This window comes from Boleophthalmus pectinirostris, unplaced genomic scaffold, assembly GCF_026225935.1.
Source record: "Boleophthalmus pectinirostris isolate CB_2022bp ecotype Guang Dong unplaced genomic scaffold, ASM2622593v1 HiC_scaffold_3, whole genome shotgun sequence".
NCBI classification, from domain to species: Eukaryota; Metazoa; Chordata; class Actinopteri; order Gobiiformes; family Gobiidae; genus Boleophthalmus; species Boleophthalmus pectinirostris.
This window is the reverse complement of record NW_026571299.1, coordinates 14,496,573-14,518,768: the sequence shown is the minus strand read 5'-3', so window position 1 is coordinate 14,518,768 and position 22,196 is coordinate 14,496,573. Positions and strand designations below refer to the sequence as shown.

At 37.5% G+C, this 22,196-nt stretch overlaps 1 protein-coding gene across 2 annotated transcripts in view; it reads left to right on the top strand.

The window, feature by feature from the left end:
* si:dkey-49n23.1 (semaphorin-3D) overlaps positions 1–22,196 on the top strand; it is a 159,997-nt gene that overhangs the window by 97,325 nt on the left and 40,476 nt on the right. The window contains exons 3-6 of one of the 2 annotated variants that reach the window (XM_055160641.1): positions 12,751–12,905; positions 12,983–13,045; positions 14,127–14,246; positions 15,385–15,472. In XM_055160641.1, the coding sequence (XP_055016616.1) occupies positions 12,751–12,905; positions 12,983–13,045; positions 14,127–14,246; positions 15,385–15,472 (426 nt within the window). Of the gene's footprint in view, positions 1–12,750; positions 12,906–12,982; positions 13,046–14,126; positions 14,247–15,381; positions 15,473–22,196 lie in introns of both variants that reach the window. The other variant, XM_055160640.1, reaches the window with a different exon arrangement.

Genomic DNA, 22,196 nt, shown 5'->3' with positions numbered 1-22,196 from the left:
CTGAAAGTTTAATAACTTTGGGCATTCATTATGATGTTTCTTTTTTCCTTTTTTTTTTTCTTTTTTGTTTGACAACTGTGGATTTGGCTCACACAACAATGGTTAGCTTTGTAAACCTTTTGGAACTCCTCTCTACGCTCCAGTGATAGTGATTCGTTTGAACTAGGATAGACACAGACAAATGAGTGGGGTCTGGATAAGAGGAGGTCTTCCTTTTGAGTTTACTGACAATTTCTTCTTTCTTGAAGCCCACACAACTTGTAAAGGGCCCATATTACACAAAATTGACTCTTGTGAGCTTTAAGCCGTGTTATCATGTTGTTACCCACCTGGAGTTTTGTTTTGTTTCATTCACACATGTTAGAGTAATCCTTAATCATTAGTCTGTCTACATTTCCAACAGCTACCTTTTACCAAATTATCCAAATGATTCTAGTGAAGGCGTATGGAGTTTAAACACACACTGGAGCACTTCCTGTATTACCACCTGACATCACAATGTGGAACAGAGTGTTTTCAGTCTGAGAGAAGAAGAATATGCAGGATTTGTGTGTTAAACATCTGTGAATGAAACAAAACACAACTCCAGGTCTGTTGCTGATGAGGAAATAATCTTATAACATAGATCACAATATATCATGATAATGGGGAAAACTGTCCTGAACCAAAACTTGTAGGCATGATTTTAACTTTATCTGCCATGTGTGATTAAAGGCTTTTAATTATTTTGTACTTTTGAGTGCCTCCTTTTTTTAACTTTGTATTTGAGACTGGTCCCTACACTGAAGAGCACCGAAAGGACAATTCTGGACAATTTCTGTATATCCAAGTAGCACTCCTGCCCCCTCAGGTTTTGTATTGTTACATAATGGGCCCCTTTAATATGACGGGACCTATTAATTTTGGCACGTAGTCTAAGTACAGATATTGAAATGTTGCGCTTTTCAATAAGTACAACAATGTGTCCCTGATTTATCCAAAACCAGTGATTTGTTTCCATTTTGTATAGGACGTGTCCAGTTTTTGAACATTAGACAGTAGGGTGCGTTTTACCCAGAGCTTTTGACAACTTTTTCCATGTACTCATCAGATGTTAACACCAGTTCTACAAGACACTGCAGCGACTTTTATCTTCCCTTGTGCAGAACATCAACCAATCAAAGAACACTCAAGTCCAGATGGCCGACACTCTGGAATAATTTAGCCCCTACTCTGAAGTCTATTTTCACATTTTATTTTTATTATTCTTTTAAGACAGCTAAAGCAAATGTTGATTTATACAAATGTTTAGGATTTGAACTATTGTAAGTGAGTCGACTTGCCTGTTCATGTCTGTTATGCCAGAAACATGTTTTTAGGGGAGGTGGTCTTCTCATTATCTCCTGCTCAGTCATTTATGTTACGTTATCTCTCTGCAATGTTCCTTTACTTTTATATTGTGCAAATAAACATCTAATCTAAAAAGAAATCTAAATCTATATTATCATTTAGCTAAAATAGAGACCACAGCACTTCAAAATAAACACAAAAATGCACTCAGCTCATATACTAACAATTGAGGTGTTAATGAGAGCCATGGATGGACTGAGTAGTTATGAAAGTACTCTTTTCAAAATCATATTATTGTGACCGCGCCCCAACCCTGGTGTGTCCCACTTTTAAATTTAAAAAACCTGGTCGCCCTAAAATTTGAAGTATCACCCAGATGCTTTACCATACAGCCTGGTCATCTATCGTCATCACTACATTAAAATCCACCCGGCACTTTATTCTCCTCCATTATTCGTGACTTTCTCTCATTAACTTCAAGGACATGATTTTTTTTCCAGTGGTCCTGATTTTGGTGCCAAATACATGACTTAATACCATGTGGAAAAATTAATCTGCTGGTGTAATACATGCTGTAGAGGAAATGAACTGAAAGTCCTCATATGTGTCGTGCGAATAGGCTTTGACATAAGGCATTCCCATAGCCTCAACTTTAACATGTTAATGGCGCAAATCATCTTTTAATCGCCTGCTTGATTACAGCCAATCAGCATTCATCAACGCAAGCTATTTATCTTCGGGCTTTCCCTCTCTGCACCAAGTTCCCATTCGAAGACTCAGTGTACAGTAAAGGGCCTGTATCTGATTTTTCATTACCTGACCAGTCAGAACCACACACTTTGACAAAACTTTCCAAGAATTGATAGGTGGATTACCCAATCAGAGAGGCGCATGGTCAGTTTGAGTCTAAAACAAACATGGCTGCTTACATATGAAAAAGGGGAAAAAACAACTTTGGCTATGTTCAGACTGCAGGGCTTAATTCTCAGTTCGGATTTTTTGTGAAATCTGATTTTTTTGCGAGGTCATTCACATTTCCAATTAAATGTGACTTGTATGTGTCCATTGTGAACTTTAAACGCCCCAAAAGACTCCCGCATGCATATTGGAAGACACAACGACATCACAGGCAGCGAGCATGCTCATTGTTTACAGAAGTCACCTAAACATAGACCTTAAGCACCTGACAATTTTAAAGTTGCTCTCGTACTGGAGCCAGAACATGTACAGCTTATTTGTTTTAAGGATTAGATTGAGAAGGAGAAGGATGAGGTTTTTGGCCATGGCGTTTTGTGGTGCAGTGGCAGCAACGTCCGTAGAAAGGAACATGTGGGTGCGGAGTCGCAGCCAAGGGTGGTGGGATTGATATGTGCTTCGCTGCTTCACTGACACGGAGTTCATACACAATTTTCTGTATGACAAGAAGAACGTTTGTGTACATTTGTGACGTGTAGGTGGGATGAATGTGACCCGACCGTTCAGACTGAAGTCGCATGTCAAAAGATCAAATATGTATAGATTTTAGGAGCAGATATCCAAGTGGACTGGGTCACATTTGAAATAATCGGATCTGTGTTGTTCAGACTGTCAATAAAAGATCAGATACAGGTCGCATAGGGGCGGAAATATTGGATTTTGTCACTTCAGGCTGCAGTCTGAACGTAGCAGGACTGAGAAACAGTGCAGATTTTTACAGAACCAACTATCAAAACACCAAACTATTATTTATCTCAGGTATAAGAAGTTATATTTTGTTCTGAATGTTATGAGAATTTTGGAGGGGAGATGTTTTCCTCATTTGAGAGACTTGTGATACAAATTAGCAGCTGTGGTTGGATTGTCTCAAGTTTGCACCCTCTATGGTCCAGTCCCAGGAAAAGAATGTAAAGGGGACTGGCTGGTCAGACAAGATTTTTCCATGTATTTGAGAAAACGTTGCCCCAGTATATTGTATAAGAAGCTGTTGAAGTCAAATTAAGTCGGCTTCATACCGTCTACATCTAATTAAGAAAATATGTTTTGTCAGAAAATCAGAAAATGTCCAGTTAGCATGCTATTCTTCAATAAATGTTCTTTTAAACAGACCTGTGAGAATTTTTTTTCATACATTCATCATCATTACACTAGTCGAGAGCATTTAGTAAATCTGCTGTTTCCTCATCACAAACTGGAGTTGTATTTTGTTTCATTCACACAGACCTCACATATTTAGGCTTCACTCAAAAAAACACTGTTCCACCTTGTGATGTAATACAGAAGTAATACAGGTACTGCCCCACTGTGTTTTTAAACTCCTTCATACATCTTCACTAGAATCATTTGGCTAATATCAGCCCTGGAATTGCCGATCTCTACTGAACTAAAGGTTAAAAAGTAGCTGTTAACTTGAAAACTACAACTACAAAACATCACAGGGTGGAACAGAGCATTTGGAGATGTAAACAGACTAATAATAAAGGGTTACTCAAACACATGTGAATGAAACAAAACACAACTCTGTTTTTGAGGAGGTAACAACATTATAACATGGCTTAAAGATCACAAGAGACATTTATCTGTAATGTGGGACCTTTAAGAATAATCTCTGCAGACCAAAATTAACCTCTTTAAAAGTTCTAGTTATTGTCAACATTGTCAGGTCTCTGAAAGTTAAGAAAAGTGCTTGTAAACTGAATAATTAGGATGCTTGGAATAGGTAAAGTAAGTGAAAAATAAGTTTGGACCACTGCAAACCGTTTTTCTCATTTTTAACATCGTAAAAATCTGTTCTTTCACGTAATAAAGTGGAGGCGTTTTATTAGTTTTTGGCAGCGTATATTTCAGACTTTACGTGCTCCTCCATTTCGTCCTTGATTATTGTTCATGGATACTTAGGTGGAGCAGGTGCTAGGGCCAGACTTTGTTCTCCTTCAAAGTCTGTAACATGTGATTGCGATTACCCGAACTGCATGCTGTATTCAACCTTTGGCTGACACACCTCGCCACACAATTGGACGAAATGGGTTAATTCTGGAAATGTGGTCTATTGAATGGAATTACGTTGTTTGGTATTTCTAGTAATCTAGTTAAAGGTACATTGTGTAACCTTTTTGGTGGAGAGTTCGTCACCCGTTTGTTTCTATGGAGATGTCATTGCTCTGCCTGGAATGTTCCACAGTATGACATTATACAGCTTTAAACATTTATTCAATTACAGGTGGTTTTATAGCTCAAAAATACCTAGAAAAACAGGCACTCTGACTGTGAGCAGTGTCGCCTCTCCATAGATCATTTCAGACAAAATAATAACATCTCCATGGAGAAACACATTCTATGGACTCTCCACCTGAAAAGTTACACAGTGCACCACAGTGCACCACAGTGCACCTTGAAACAGAGTAGTCTGCGAATGTACTGTCTTCGCAGATGTAGCGTGATCTTGGTCCGAATAAATTATTTTAAAAGTTGAAAAGGTTTTGTCAGTTCCCAGAGTCTACATTTTTGGACAAAGCCCCATTGTAAATCAAAGAAAACAAATGATGTTGGATGGAAAAGTTAAATATTTCCGTTCCACTTGTTTTTTCATACATTAAATGTCTGTGAGCAATTAATGTGAAGGAGCCCTGCATTTACGTTTTGGTGAAAATAGGTCAAATGAACATTTAACTAAAAATGAGTAGAAACTGTTACGTAAAGGAACTTCTTGGAGATGTTGTTGATTTGGTCAGAAGTATGCTTCTCCACTGAGACAAACCACATCAGCATCAAATTACAGGTCAGATCTGTGGCAAGGCAAGTCTAGCCAGGCTGGCACCACCTAGTGTCTCCGCTTAATTTCATTTCTCTCATTTGACTAGGTCAGGAATCGGAATACACTAGACGATTTGCAAGAACCGCGGAAGTTGTAGACCACGCTCCGGCTATGATGTCAAACTCAAGCACCTTTCTGGGTCCCTTTTGTGATACAGCACAACAAACAGCATAACAAAGCGGCTGAGATGGATGTAGACGAAGCCATACATTCTGTGTTTGCAATGATTCCCGAAATTGAGGATTTAAAGTCGGAACAAAGAGAATGTTTGGTGAATTTTATCAAGAGGAAAGACATTATTACCCTTCTTACTACGGGATTTGGCACATTGCATAAATCACGACCAAATAGCAGCGATTGGTTAAATAAAAAAGTACCCTCCTACCGTTGAGCGAACAAATCCTAATGCTGCAAGGTCAGACGGTTTCCACAAAGTGAAACTGTCTGATGAATCAGGATAAGGCGAGCCTGCTTAGAGTAAGAAAATGTATTTTCATTTTTTTATTTTTTTTTATTTCTTCTTTTCTGTAATGGAAAAAACGGAAGACTGGATACATTTTATAACATGGATCTTTTGAGGCAATAAAATCTCCACTGACAGGCAAGTAGCAGACCCCTACACCCGGAAAGTTACATAGTGCATGTTTAAATCTGAGGAAAAAATCATATTAAGTCATTGTCTAGACTTTAGTAACAAGGTTCTAAGAAACTTGATGTAATTTAGAGAAGACATAGAGGAACGGCCCAATTTGGAGGAAAAATTAGAACCTCGGGGAATCCAAGGAAAGACATTAGTAAAGTGTTACCATATTAGAATTTGTATGTTAGTGATTTTTGTATTAAACTTCTTAATACAACTACATTTTGACTTCCTTTTGGTTTGCCAGTTAAAGTTAACAATTATTTTAACCTTCTGTCCAGCTGTTTCTCATCACTGCTGCTACTAATTCCAAATCCTCCTATAAAAGATTGACTTCCTTGTTGGACTTCATCACTGCTTGGTTTCACTCCGCCGACCTCCCAGTCCAAACACAAACATCCTTATATTCAGACGCACACTCCTCCAAATCAGAGCACTCCAAAGGCCGTGACCCCGTGCCAGTGACCAATCAGGCGTAATCCAGACCAACATTGACCAATCAGGAGCAATTAGTCTCAGCGACGGAGCGTGAAGGGAGGAAATGCAACATTGGGGCAGTTAGCTGGATCGTGCCCCGGGGTAGAGAAGAGTTGGTTTGATGAAATAATGAACGCGTGGCTCAGACTGACCCCTGACTTTGACCACACATGAGGGCGAAAATAAATTCTGCTGAAGCATTTTGTCATTGTAGTCCACTTCACTGACATTTTATATCTTAAGTAAATACTTTTTTTTTTATATCTTTACTCTTTAGGTTAAATTTGTGTGCCTTGTGTGCCTTAAAGATTTATTATGTAACTTCTTTTTTGGGGGTCTGTCTCCTGCTTGTTTCTATATATTTGTTTTTGCTCTGCCTTTTTCAATTACAGGTGGTTTTACTGCTAAAAAAACTCAAAAAACAGACATTCTGACTGTGAGCAGGGTTTCCTCTCCACAGATCTGACCTCTAACTTGACCTACAAAAGTTTAATATCATACTGTAAAAGCAATAACATCTCCATGAGGAAAAGCATTTGACGGACCCTCCACCGGAAAAGTTACACAATGCATCTTTAAAGAATCTTGAAAGACCAAAATTAACTTTTCTGAAGGTTGGTATGCTAGTTGTTGTCAGGTCTTTAAAAGTTGTGAAAAGTGCTTATAAACTCATTGTGGTGAAGAATTAGGAATGCTCGGAATGCATAAGGTAAGTGAGAAAAGAGTTTGGACCACTGCAAACCGTTTAAAATCAAGTAGTTCTGTTTTTCTCGTTTTTAAGATCGTAAAAATCAGTTCTTTCACATAATAAAGTGGAGGCGTTTTATTGGTTTCTGGCAGACGTTACATGCTCTTCTATTTTCTTCTTGATTATTGTTCATGGATACTTCTGTGGAGCAGGTCTGTATTGATGCTAAAATAGTCTTAAGTGCATCTGTGGGCGTCGCTCTGTGATTGGTCACCAACCACCTGCCCTGTCGTGCAAGCAGGGCGCACCTCAAGAGAATCCATCTTGCTGTGGAAAGGTAGCATCCTGATTCAACTAAAATTTCAGACACTGTAGACAGAGGGATGAATGTGTTTACCAGTACTGATCCAGCACTTACCCATTTCTTTGTTAACTTAAAGGTTGTATGGAGGATTTTTTTTTCAGTTTCAAATTGTCAGTGAAAGTTTAAAATACCATTACAGAGATGCAGCAGCTTTGTAATTATGATGACCAAAAAAAAAGAATGAAAATCTATCGACTGTTGACGTAGTGAGCCCAGATAAACATCAGCCAATACAAAACGAGGCTGCCTCATTTTCTATTGGCTGTTGTCAATCAAACTCCCTACATTTCTAGTGTAATTGACTCACGGCGCGCTGAGATTATGTGGTTTACGCAGCGGTTCTTAGAGGCTTTTTCAAACTGTAAGCTTCCACGCAATTCACACAAAGTTTGTTGCGATGGCGGACGAGAATCCACGACCAGTTCGCCGCAAAAGAAAGTCCGTTTTTGAGGTCGCTGAAAGAAGAAGAGAAGAAGTGCAAAGGAGCAAAACCAAACTCAGGTGATTCTTGGAGATTCCTTCCAGCGATGGCGCGACTGAAGCAAATGAAGGGTCTAAAGTCTGAAGACGTGTCAGTCGCTAAATTATTTCTAGACAGGTCACTTCAACAGTAATTCTGAACACGCTAGAGTAAGGAGGTGGGAGGAGGTGTTTCTACTGAGGGAGCTGTGGAGAAGGGAGGTGGTGTCACGCATGCACAAGGACTGTCGCTGTATTTCTCTTCCCTTAAAAAATCCTCTGTACAACCTTTAAAGGTGCATTGCGTAACTTTTCTGGTGGAAGGTCCATCAAATACTTTTCTCCATGGAGATGTTATTGCTTTGTCAAGTATAAGTTTTGTAGGTATTTTTGAGCCATAAAACCACCTGTAATTGAATAAATCTAAGGTAGAGCTGTTTAATGTCATACTGTGGAACAATTCAGGCAGAGAAATGGTAAATGGTAACATTTTTATATAGCGCTTTCCCACCTTCGAGGCACTCAAAAGGCTTTACAACAGGCAACCACTCACCCATTCACATGCCAGTGTACACAGACACTGGGGGCAAGGTGGGTTAAATGTCTTGCCCAAGGACACAACAGCAGCATTCTTCTGTGGGAGCTGGATCACACCAGTCAACATCAACCAATGAGAGATTCGAACCACCAACCTTCAGATCACTGGACAAACGCTCTACTAACTGAGCTACTGTCGCCCCATGACATATCCATAGAAACAAGCAGGTGACTGACCCCCAACCAAAAAGTTACATAATTTATCCTTAAAATAGATTTTGCTAATGCATCTCTATGAACAATTGACACATCTGCCAGTAAAAGAACATTTTTGAAGTTTGATGCCAAAATGTATTGTAGCAGAAGCATCAGTCATTGAGTGTTTGTTAGTTGCTGAATTAAAACTTTAAGTCAGCTTATATCAGGTTTTTCCCTTTATTTGTCTTTTGATTTCATTCATGCTTTGTGCTCTAGTGATATTGGTGATAAATGTCCATTTTACATAATTATTTTCCTACATTGGTCGGGGTGAGACAAATTAACTGTCAGTTTTCAGCCAGTGTTTATTATTTTGTATAGAGGATACCGTATACATACATAACATATTTCCACTAAAGTTCTGTTCCATAATATATCATTGTGATTTATGTGCTTTTTATTGGAGTGGTGACATTTTTAAGGCCTCATTAAAACCACTAAACAAAAACGCTCATTCACCCGTAGCTTCCTATGTTGTGCTTCTTTGCTTCTCGGCGAGTTGACCACGGTGTGTTCAAGTCTGGTGATAGAATTGTAATTGTCAAAGAGCTGATTAATTCATTTTTAATAGTCTTTTTGTGGTGTCGATGTGTGACTAATGTGGCGTGGGGCGTTCAAAGACTCCATTGTGAGTTAGTTTTGTGGACACTATTAGACTGTTGTAAAAGCATGGAGGTCTTAAAGAACTTCACGGTTAATTTGCTGCGCTCTTGACTGATGTGCAGAGGGCAGGGTGTGACAAAGGAAAAGTCGAGAATTTCAAGGTTAATTTGGCATTTTGTTCCCATGGTAACGGTTACAACTACAGGTCATGGACAGTGATCAACAGCTTGTGTAAAAGTAACCGGACCTAAATGACTTGTGATAACATTCTTTGTGTTTTCTTTAAAAACTTCAACTTTAACGGAAAATACCACATACTACTACTGTTTAAGAGTGTATAAAGTAATGAATAGCAGCTGGTTTTAGAAATGGTGACGACTGAGAAGCATTTTACTCTAGTGATATTGGTGATGCAGCACTAAATAAAATAAACAAAATGGCCCACTTTTTTCTTGAGTTTTGTATTTCAAATAAAATGATTATAGTAAGACAAGGTTCACTGTTAATATATTGTCCCTAAAGTGTAGAACAGGGGTTGTCATCGTTTTTCATTCCAGGGACCCCCAAACTGACAGAGAGCTGGAGCAGGGACCCCTTATTATATAAATGGCATGCAGTTGGGTTTGGGGAACAATGGAGTGACGACTTCACGGAAAATGGGGCTTTTTAAAATTATTTGATTAAATGAGAAAGGAGCCACACTGAACTTTTCCGGTCATTCTGATCTGAGGAGCAAGAGGAAAGACACAACTCCTCCTCCTCTCCCGGTCGCTCCGTGGACAGAGAGGAGGCCAGCTGCGTACTGTGGAGCCTGGTTAATACGCCTGGGGAATGAAGTTGCCTGACCCCTTCCTGATGCGCGGTAGTATGTGCGGAGCTTAAGTTCTGCTGTGCGTAAAAGTGAAACTGTAACACATGTAGCCTAACAAGAAATGATAAAATCCGAGCCAACGTGTTTGCATTTTGACAGGGAGCGAGAGACGAGGGAATGAAGAGAGAGAGACAGACTTGATGAAGGAACAAACAGACAGAACCTACTGAAAACAAGTTCATCCTCATCCTTCAAAAAAAAAAAAAGTCTAATTAACCAAAGATTACACAACCCCCTTGTTGAAGACCTCTGGTGTAGAAAATTTAGAAAATTTACCTTAAGTATGGAGCCTTGGTGAATTAGATTAGGTCACACAGCCCTGGTTATACATGAATCAAAAGTACAAAATGATTAAAAGTCCCCTTTTAGTTATAAAATAAGACTAAAATAAAAGCACATTGTTTTTTATTGCATTGAAAAACATGCATCTTATAGTGTTTACACAATCCTGAACTGAAGGAAGGCCTGCACCTGTCACCTCTCCACTGAAATATTCCTTTGGCTTTAATATTCCACAGCATGACATCAAACTTAACGATCTCAATGGAAAATGTTCCAAAGTATGGATTTAATGTTTTATGTCATCGTGTGGGTGACATGCCGGTGACAGTGTTGCTTTAGGTAATGGCGGTACAAGTGTTTAAAAGTATCAATAATCCAACTGCGGTACTTTATATAAATTAAATCATCATAGAACAAGCTGATCTCATCCATTCACCTCACTTTCAATATTAAAAAAAACAAACAACATCAACAACAATGAAGAATTATAAACCAAAACCAATTTCTAAAAGCATCAACACGTTTCACTCTGTCAGACCTCGTTTTGATGTTTTGATCCGTCATCTTACAAGTACAGATTTATTTGCAATTATTAATTTAAAATATGATTAATTTACTAAATCATGTACTGGCCTAAGAAGTTGATCTAGATTGATTATGTTGAGGATTCTTATGCATAGCTTCAAATGTTTAAAGGTGCACTATGTAACTTTCTATTTTTAAGGATTTTATTTTATTTTTTGCAATAACACCTGTACTTGAAAAAAATTATGTTTAAGGCTATACTGTGGAACATTTTAGGCAAAGCAAAAATATCTCAATGAAGATCTCCTCCCCTATTAGAACATTTATAGTGCACCTTAAATAATTGGAAATATGGAATTATTCTTAATCCGTATTGCCTAATGCCACTTGTTTCTGGATCACCATGTTGCTCCTCTCTTTATTCTCTCTGGGAGGCCAGTCTGACCCAGAATAAACATGGTTAGAGCAGCAGAGGGACTCATGATTAGTGCAGCAGAAGGCTACGGGCTGGATCGGGGTTAATTTGCTGTGTTTGTTCTTCTCGTTTTCTGCCTGCTTTAGCTCCATGTCCCCAGAGACCAAACCGAGTGTGAGTCTGAGCCAGTGTTAAACTATGGCCCAGTCAAAGCTACAGACTCTAAGACACTGGCTAATGTTTTGTTTTGTCATGATCTTAACTTCACCTTTTAGTTTTCAGGGCCACATGAAGAATTTCTGAAATACCAAGGGCGAAATGCAAGTCCCAGATGGATCTAGTCCTGGTTTTGTTTTAGTTTCATTTTAGGTTTAGAATTTGGTTTAGTTTTGTCCATGTATTGCAGTGGTACAGTTAATTTATTTGATACAAACAGCCATGGAAATTCAATTAATAATATAGACAATCTTCCTTGTATTTACTTAAAAAAAACATTTACACATTTTTGTTTATTTATACTTTGAATTATTATAACCAGGCCAGACATTGTTGTGCAAGATCCTTCAAAAAAGTAATTAACAAGTAAAAAAAAGTAACTGCATTACTGGTTGATGAAAGTAACTAATAATAGGGTTCCCACAGTAATGGAAATCCTGGAAAAGTCATGGAAATTGAAAATGTAATTTTCCAGGCCTGGAAAAGTCATAGAATTTTGTAAATTCAATGAAAGTTTTGGAAAAGTCATGGAATTTTGTTATCTCTTTCACATATCTACAGCGTTCTGTTAAATTATCATTGGGCTATTATGATTATTTCTAAACATAAGCGCTTTTAGTTTAAAAGAGACGACAATAAATGCACTGACAGTATTTTGAATGTTAAAAAACTATAAAACCAAACCATAAGGTGAGTGTAAAGGGTTAACATTTCATATCTAAAAGTATGATCAATTTTACACATGTAGGTGGTGTAAAGTCATGGAAAATTCACTTTAGGTCATGAAAAAGTCATGGAAAAGTTTTGAAATTTTGTCAGTGAAAAAGAGTGGGAACCCTGTAAATTCCCTGATAAAATAACTATTAAATTACCAACGAAAAATACACCCCTTGCTGTTTTTACAGTAAAATGTGCTCTATTCGGGCTTATTTCGTGCAAATCACCAAATGTACTCAGAGCCAGTGTTTTAAATTATTCCTGTCCACAGAGATCAAAACCACCAAAACGGACTCACACCTGTACAGTCAGAACAGCACAAGGCAAACAGCTGTCCAAACGCACTTATATCAGAACAAAGTACATGTATAAAGTATAAAAAAGTGTATAAGAAAAAAAGTATATACATTATTAGTAGAGAATAATAAGAGTTTAAAAATGTATAGTCCTTCTTATAGAATTGGTCAAAATCACCTGTAACAAAATGATAAAGCCTCATGTGTCAAGTTCGGTAGTTGTAGAGGACATCTTTACAATCTGCTATCACACGTTATACATTTTCCCCTTTGTGTGTTTCAGAGCTGAGAAACAGAAGTGCGGTGTTCTGGCAGGGAGGGGTCGCCGGAGGTTACCAAGCCCTGCTGCTGGACGAGGACCAGGGCTGGCTGCTGGTCGGAGGAAAAGACTACATCTACCTGCTGAGACCAGACAGCCTGGACCAGCCCACACACACTGTATGTTAGCTCATCACAGAAAAGTAAATATTAAATGTTGATGTCTGCTGAAATACGCAAACTTGTGGATTTTTCAGATCTACTGGCCGGCAGCGAAGGAGCACGTTGAGCACTGCAGACTGGCGGGGAAGAGTCTGGAGGTAAATCTATATTGGCGTAATTGGAATAATCTAGCTACATGTCAGATTATCAATGCTTCCAGCTAGGATATGAATGTTAATGATGACTAAGGGTGTGCAAAAATATTAAAATGTCGATATATCATTTCATTTAATATGATAATACAGTAGAGATATCGTGGGCTGCTGTATCGATATATCACCAAGAGTATTTTTTGGTATATTTTACTAAATTATTTAATTACAGCGCTACAGTTTTGTTGCTTGTTTAGAGGAAGGAAATTTGTTTATGCAACACATTTCACATTTTTACTGTTTTGATGATTAAAATGTTTGTGTTTCATATTCACTTTGCACAAGAAGTGGTTTAACAATGACTTTTAGTATCACAGCCATGATTTAACCTTTATTTTTGATTGAATGTTATCGAATCGATTTCAGATATATCGTATTGAATCTTATCAAATTGTAAGATCACTGTATTGAGATACGTATTGTATCATGGCCTATGTATCGAAGTATGTATCATATCGGCATCTTCTGAATGATACCCAGCCCTAATGATGACACATATTTTAAGTTAAGTTACATAATAATACAAAAGTTCACCACTATTTTGGACACTTAAAGGGGTCGGTATTACACTATTTTCTGTTCTATGTTATAATGTTGTTTCCTCATCACAAACATACCCAGAGTTGTGTTTTGTTTCATTCACACATGTTTGAGTAATTCATTATGTCTCCAGATGCTCTGTTCCACCTTGTGATGTCATGAAGCAGTGGTTTTCAAGTTAACAGCTAGCTTTGGTTTAGAAGAGATTGGCAATTGCAGGACTGAAATCATCCAAATGATTCTAGTGAAGGTGTTTGGAGTTTATAAACACGCTGGAGCACTTCCTGTATTACCACATGACATCACAAGGTGGAGTGTTTTTCGTACGTGGAACTTAGCCTAAATATGCAGGCTTTGTGTGTTCAACATGTGTGAATGAAACAAAACAAAACTCCAGGGTATGTTTTTGATGAGGAAACAACATCTTAAGATCAGAAAAGAGGGTAATATGGTCACTTTAATTCTTTGTCTGTATTTCTTTTGTCAGACGGAGTGTGCCAACTTTGTGCGTTTGCTTCAGCCGTACAATAAGACCCACATTTACGCATGTGGGACCGGAGCCTACCACCCCAAATGCAACTATCTTCACCTGGGACACAACAATGAGGTAAAACCATCTACACCATTGGTCCCCAAACTTTTTTTGCGCCACTGACCGATTTTATATCTGACAGTATTTTGCTGATTTTTTTTTTTGGTTGTTTTAGTCCTGGTTTAGACCTGGTGTAGACCTGGCCCCGGGGGTTGGGGACTTCTGATTTACACCATACCTCTTTATGTACTATGTAAAATTTTATGTAAACAGAATGAAATGCTACATTAAGTTCAGACCTTCACACTGGACTGTCCATACAGCCTTAATGGACCATAAATCACTGAACTACACTTGGCAGTCCAAAGCCAAAATCTAATGTTTTCATAATATTGTTTTAGCCGTTTGATAAAAATCGGTTTAGTTTTTGTCAAGATTTTGTCAAATAATTGTTTTAAGTCTACTTGTCATACAAATGCAGTATCTACATTCAGTAAAATGTTATTCTTTATTCAAATTACATTATATCGCTTTGGTTCACGCTTCATAAACCTTCTATAATGTGTAAAAAATGACAAAACTGCAACAATTTGTTTCATGATTTCTTCTTCTGTTTGAATAATTCCTTAATTATGAAGCTTGGATCTTGTTTCTGCCCGATGTCCTACCCCATTTCTTTATTTTTGTCATTCTCAGTTTGAACAGACTCATGAAGAAAATGGAAACAGAAGAGCAATTAGGCTAAAAATAAAGCTGTATGTTTACATGTTAAATTATGTTTCAACACAATTTAATACATTTTGTTATTATTCTTACAAAAGTGAGACGTTAATTTGCGGGCTTTACTTCAATTTAAGATAAACTTGTGGCCTTTGCTGTGGATTTCAAAAGCTAAATATCGTCTGTTGTCGCCTATTGTTCATGTACCAAAATGTTTGTTAAATCTAGACTGAAATGTACAGTCTTAGTGAGCCAAACTAAGTCCACACAACTTTTGCATGTGGCCTTTCTCTCTCTCCATGTTTGGTCACTTTCTCTTTAGATGCTCCAAAACCTGACCTCACTGGACACTTGGCTGAACTTGGTTATATTTTTAACTCCCCTGACATTTCTAAATGCTTCCTTTTCACCCCTTTGAACTCTTATTTATCCGTCATGTTAATAGCTTATAATAGTGCGTAATGTATTTTCTATTATCTCCTATCTCCAGCAGGCTTTGTTCATGCTGTCTCATTCGGAGGAGTCAGGCCAAGGAAAGTGTCCCTTCAGCCCCAAGGAGCCGTTTGCAGCGCGTCTAACTGGTAACTGTCCCAAATCTCACTCCTCATAAAACAGAAAAGGCCAAAGAGGAGACTCCACATATCTCTTTCCTGTCATGTTGTAATGGCCGCACAGATACTGACTGTAAGATACACTGGCTAATGTATTGTGTTGTCATGATCTAAACTTCAACTTTTCGCTTTCAGAGCCACATAGAATTTCTGAAATACCAAGAAAATGCGAGTCTCAATTGGATATACAGTAGTCTTAGTGTAATCCTGGTTTAGTTTTGGTTTTACTTGAGGTTTAGGATTTGGTTCAGGCATTCACACATGTTCGAGTAATCTTTTATTATTAATCTCTCTACGTTTCCAAAGCTCAAAATTCTCTGTTCCAACTTTTGAGTTCATGTGGTGGTGGTTTTCAAGTTAACTACTGCCTTTTGCCTTTTGCTCAGTAGAGATTTGAAATTCCAGGGCTGAAAATATCCAAATCATTCTAGTGAAGATGTGTGGAGTATAAAAACACGGTGGAGCACTTCCTGTATTACCACATGACATCACAAAGTGGAACAGGGAGTTTTCTGTCTGAGAGAAGAACACAGCCTAAATATGTAGGGTTTATGTGTTAATAATATTTGTGAATGAAACAGAACATATAACGTAGATCACAAAGTAGCGCAATAAGGGTCCTTAAAAAACAACAAAAAAACAACAACACTGTTTTCAAACATTTTCATATTCATATTACTTTATTATGATAACCAGGCCTCTCCTTTTTTTTTTCTTTTTTTATTGGGTCATTTTGCAGCACTACAAAACAAAAACAAAACAGACCACAGCTACTGTGGATCATGACAGAAAGGGTCCAAGTTGAACTAAAAGTGCCAAACCCTATGACACAAATCCACAGTTCCAAGAAAGAAAGATTTTAAAGATGCCAGTTTTGTTTTTGTTTTTTTTTTTTGTTTTTTTCGTTTATGGTCGTACAAACTAATAGTCAACAAAGGCACAAAAGTTTATCATTTATGGTTGCACAAAATAAACCACAATGAGAATGAAAGAAGTCCAGGCCAGACATTCTCCATCACAATGACACACACAAAATAAACATTAACACTTACATTAACACTTAATAATAAAAATAATATTAAATTTTATTTATTAGGCGCCTTTCTGGACACTCGAGGTTGCCTTACACCAATAAATACAAAACATAAACAAAGATAAATACTATTAAAAAACACAGTTAAAACAGACAGTTTAAAGCATACAGTTAAAGAGGGACAGTGCAGCTGTGGTCTGGAGGTGTTACTTTTTACATGAATTTAAGTATATACATTATTGGTAGTGAAAAATATAAGCAAAGTGTCCCTTCCTAATTGGTAGATCCCAAATCTCACTCCTCATAAAACAGAAAAAGGTCAAAGATAAGACTTCCCATATCTATTTCCTGTCATGATGTAATGCTCACATTCATATTCTGGTGACATTAATGTGCGACTCTGTACAATGCAGCTTCTGTCTTCAGATCACAGCGCTGTACTGAAGACTGTGTGTGGTCCTGTAGAGTTATTTCATACCAGGACGTCAGCAGTGGCCCCATAAAACTTCATTGACTAAACTAGATCATAAAATTACACATACAATCACATAATGTATTTAGATGTTGGGATAAGATTTGCTTGTAAACTTTGTGCAGTACAGTTACTCATTTTCTAATCTGGGGCTGCCACATGGAACCATTCACACACATGGTCATTTGGTAGTTTTTTTAGCAGAGGATATCTGTGGCAAAACTGAACAATTTGCTGGATCAGATATCGACTTCCAAGTATCGGTTCAGTCAATATCCTGATTGGACATACCGGTTGATATAATAAGACTATTTATTGGTTGTAGTCAGGCCAGAAATTCTCATAATATTACTATAATATTAATATAATAATATAATATTAATAACTTTTATTTATATAACCCTGCATTCGATTATCTTCCGATTTGCACTTGGACCTCGGATTTGACGTCACGTCCGAGCTTGAAGTGTATTATTATGTTTTGCGAGTCGGACTACGTGAATTATGATTATGACTATTCCCTCATTTTATGAAAACGCCACTTTAATCAATTAAATTTTTGGAACTTGCACTTCATTTTATGTTATGATTTCCCTTCCGTTACAACCTTAGGCCCTTTAAATCAAGTATTTGTTCAATATTGGCGTCACCACAACACCGACTACCAAACCCATAGACAGTGATACGGATGTGGTTAGGTATTGCAGTGATACAAGAGACTGGAATTGTCATTTAAACCACCAAAGAGTCCAAACACAATAAAAACACTTCATATTTATGTAGCGTAGCCATCTTGGATTTTGACTCAGAATTCTTGCTCGGTCTACTTTTTTCGCCACCAAGATCTGAGTCGTGGCGTCCCAGGAAAAGGGGCGTGTCACACGTGTCGCTAGGCAACTTCCTCGGAAGACCGATTCGGAAGGATAATCGAACGCAGGGTAAATTTGTTCTGTGATTACTAGAAATAAATAACAGCTATATAACACATTTGGTCATAACATCAGTTTTGACTTTTTTAACGAAATAAATGCCTGGGTATCGAATTGGGTATTGGCAGATAGTTAAAACTGTAGTATTGGAACTGAAAAAGCTGGATTAGTGCATCCCAAAGTTCAAACCACCAACCATCTGGTCAGTGGATGAATGCTAAACCCACTGTGTCACTCTCACCCTAATATCAGTCAACTGGGTAATACATTATGATTTGTACAAGGTCCACGCTACAACTATTATTGAAGTTTAGGAAGTACATTTTCCATTTCTTTTTCCATTGACTTCTCAAAAAAAAAAACTATACTAAAAGTTTGAAAGTTTCTGGGCCCAATCAGCTATGTGGTCGCTCATAACCACAAGACCTATAATTATAAACATTCCAACGATCCCCATAATAACAATTGACTATAACGACCCCAAACCACTAAGAAATAGGCTTCCCAAACATCATGTTTAATTTTATTGTAAGACATTGACCGAGGTTGAGAATCACGTACTTACATTGTTGGTCTTTAAAGGTTGCAAAATTAAGCTTTAAGCCGTGTTAGAATGCTGTAACCTTATTAAAACCTTACCTGGAGTTGTTTGCTCCATTCACACATGTTTGAGTAAACCTTTATTTTTAGTCTGTCTGCATCTCCAAGGCTCCAAATGCTCTGTTCCACCTTGTGAACCTCATGAAGCTGTAATTTTCAAGTTAAGAGCGACCTTTTACCTTCAGTTCACCAGAGATCGGCAATTCTAGGGCTGAAAGTCATCCAAATGAAGAAATGCAATTAAGGTGTGTGGAGTTTAAAAGAACAATGGAGAACTTCTTGTATTACCACATGAAATCACAAGCTGGAGTGGAGTGTTTTCTGTTTAAGAGGAGAATTTGGCCTAAATATGCAGTTGTGAATGCGTAAATAAAAGGATGAGGAAACAACATTATAACAGATCAGAAAATAGCATAATATGGGCCGTTTAAAATATTGTTGGTACTTTAATATTGTGCTTGTAATGTCTAGTTCCCTTCCTTCTTCTGACAGTAAAGCAGATATATAGTGCTGACCAACCGTATGTGTGTGTCCAACAGTAAATATCATTGGACTAGTTCAAGTGGATGCCTTTAACAGAGAAAACAGAGCAGCACCAAGCCTGTCTTCTCTCGCCCCACAATAACATTACGCACAAACATACCATAACTTAGACTGCATGCCTTCTCCTTCTGTTCTGTTGGTGCCAATGTTGTTTAAATGAGACTCAGACCTCATGTAAACAATGGTTTTTAGTGGCCGTGCTGGACTTTTTATAGATTGAATGGAAGATACAGCCTTTTCTGACTAAATGTAATATCAAGTTGAAATCAAAACTAACTTTAATTGACAGTACAATGGGGTTGTAGGCTTGTACACTGTTGTAACACCAAATATCCTCTTTTGACAGTTGAATGAAAGCTTTACATTTTCTTCAGTACTTCTTTAAGGATAAAATGTTGACACTATAAGAAGTTAGTTGGTTAGTTCCTCCTCCTCTTCCTCAGAACATCTGATTAAAAAAATGTCACTTTGCATCTGGTTTGGTGTTGGAAGCCAATGGTGAAAAATGGAAACAGTACAATAATCGACAGCAAAAGACCTTGAACACTCACACACACACAGCTGTAGTGATATTGCCCATTAAAGTCTGCCCATACTTCCATCGTTGGGTGTTTTATAACCTCTGATGAAGTAGGTGATAGAAATTCACCGATCCAGTTTTTCCTGTACCGATACTGATGTCGATACTTTATGTATCTGCCAATACCCGAGATTAGGGGTGCAACGGATACATACTCATGATACGATATCATGTATGTATGAACCTCATGGTGCGATACTTATTGCAATATTGTGGGAAAGCTCATGATATGGTGGTAAGGCTCACGATTAGGGATGTAACGATATCCAAATCTCACGATATACACCTCACAGTACGATATTTATTGCGATATTTTGTGGAGGCTAATAAAACTGTTAATTTTCCTACTACTACTTTTTCCTCTTAAAATGCCTTGACAAGACTTAATCCAAAGAACGAAGACTTAAAAGTGCTTATAACTGTTATTTCTTCTTTTAGTCTACACTGAAATTGAGCAGAGGATCATGGTTTATGTAGTTTCCTGTCTTTTTTTTAGCTATTGCTGCACCATGAGTCTTAATTTAAGTGAAGAAACTTGTAATTCGATATATTGTGAGGGTCCATGATATTATTGTGAGAAGTTTGACAATACAATATCACAATACCAGGACAGAGGAAATATGATTTAAACACACACGACTTTTGGTAAAAAACTTATCCAAATGTGTTTTGTAATTCTTTTTATCATTTAAAGTCACTCGAACAGCTTTGAAAAACACAAGTTCAATATGACGAGGGGTTTGGGATGTACACTGTTCAGTAAATTGTTTTATTACACCAATTTATAGACCAAAGTGTGATATCAACTGAACTGATATCATGGGCTCATATCTAATCCATCTAAATTTTCAATATCGGTGCTGATATCCATTACCAGTATCATATCGGTGCATCCCTAGTGATAGATAGAGCTATTCATAAATAACTGTCAACAAGGAATTGGTACAACAATGCAAATTTACGCACTCATAAAATTCTTATATTTTAAGAAGATATATGTCATATTTCTGCTGAGTCTGTCAGTGGAGCTGGGAATTGCCCTATTGTTGCGCCTCGTGTGTGCCAATCTGTAATACCCACCATATGTCATAATAATTATACTTTCAAATGAACTCTTCTGTGAGTGTGATTTATTTTCCATTTTAATTGTGTAACTGAAGGAAACTCCTGCTCTTCCATAGGTCTTTCTCAGCTCTAGTTTGTGTACTTTCCCAGCATAAAACTGACTCAACTCTAATCACTTTAATTATGCTTTATTTGCCCCATGTGGTTCATATAAAACTCTTACGCCAAAACAACATGGCCCCCTTACTATCCATGATGTTTGTATTTACATGTGATTTTTAAAACCACATGCCAGGTTTGGAGATGTTTATAGCCTGTATTTAACGCTGTTACTACTGTTAATGCTCCAAAATTCTGATTCACTGTTTGACTGTTGGTGAAGGTTGTAAAATAAATTGTGTAAATAGTACTGTAGCCATTGCTGACATCATTGTTTTAATAATATAGGGCAACAACAACAGTTCATACCATTAATTGCTAATTACAGAAGCATTTTGATGTTTTTGTAATAAGTTAGGTAGTTTTTAATCTGTTAAGTACTGTAAGAGAAGTTTCAATTAGTTTAAGGAAGTGGTATATAGACTGCAGTCTTACAGTTAAAAAAAAGAAAAGAAAAACTGAATCTGGGTTAAAACTGCAGATAGAGGACACATACAAGGTTTTCTCATTCTCAGTATATGGACAGGCCTCATGTGAAAGATCAGAACCTCCAGAATTCACTCATTGAGCTGCAGAGGCTTCACTAACACTGTTTAATGGTTGACTGCAGGTGCTGGGGTTTAAGTAGTGAAGATTCAGATGAGAGAGAGGCACTTTAGGTTTAAACCAACTGGATTTCAGCATTGAAACCCAAAAGAGAGACTCGTGAGGCTTATTCTGCTTTCCGATTGGATAATATCATTTATAACCAAGACATCAAATTATTATATAAACAACTTGGCCATCCTGGGTGGCTTATCCTGAAATCCTGATCTGAATCTAACCAAAGCTAATCGTCTGAGTGCGTGCTCGCGGTGAGTTTGTAATGGCCAGAACAATGAAGCAACAACATCATGGAAAATGGGCCAAAATTTGTATGTTTTTTATTATTTGACAAAACGAAAGAGGAGCCACAGAGCGCACCCGCAGAGTTTGACTTGGGCCACGGAACGTTTCTGGTCATTCTGATCTGAGGAGCGAGAGGAAAGACACAACTCCCCCCTCCTAAAATAATCTTGAGATAATCTTGAGAGTTAGCCTGGTCCTGACCAGGTTTGTTTCCGGGTGTTTGTTACCGTGGCAACTCAACAAAACTGAGGCTACAATAAGTCTGGATTGGCCAAATGAGACAGATTTTGCTTAAGATGTCTTCGTGGATTACCCCCCATGTTCAATGTTTTTGTAATTAAGACTGAATCAGCATTACAATTGTTATCGGTAAAAGTGTTTGGTCATGGTTATAGAATTTAAAATCAGATTCTTATACACAGTTC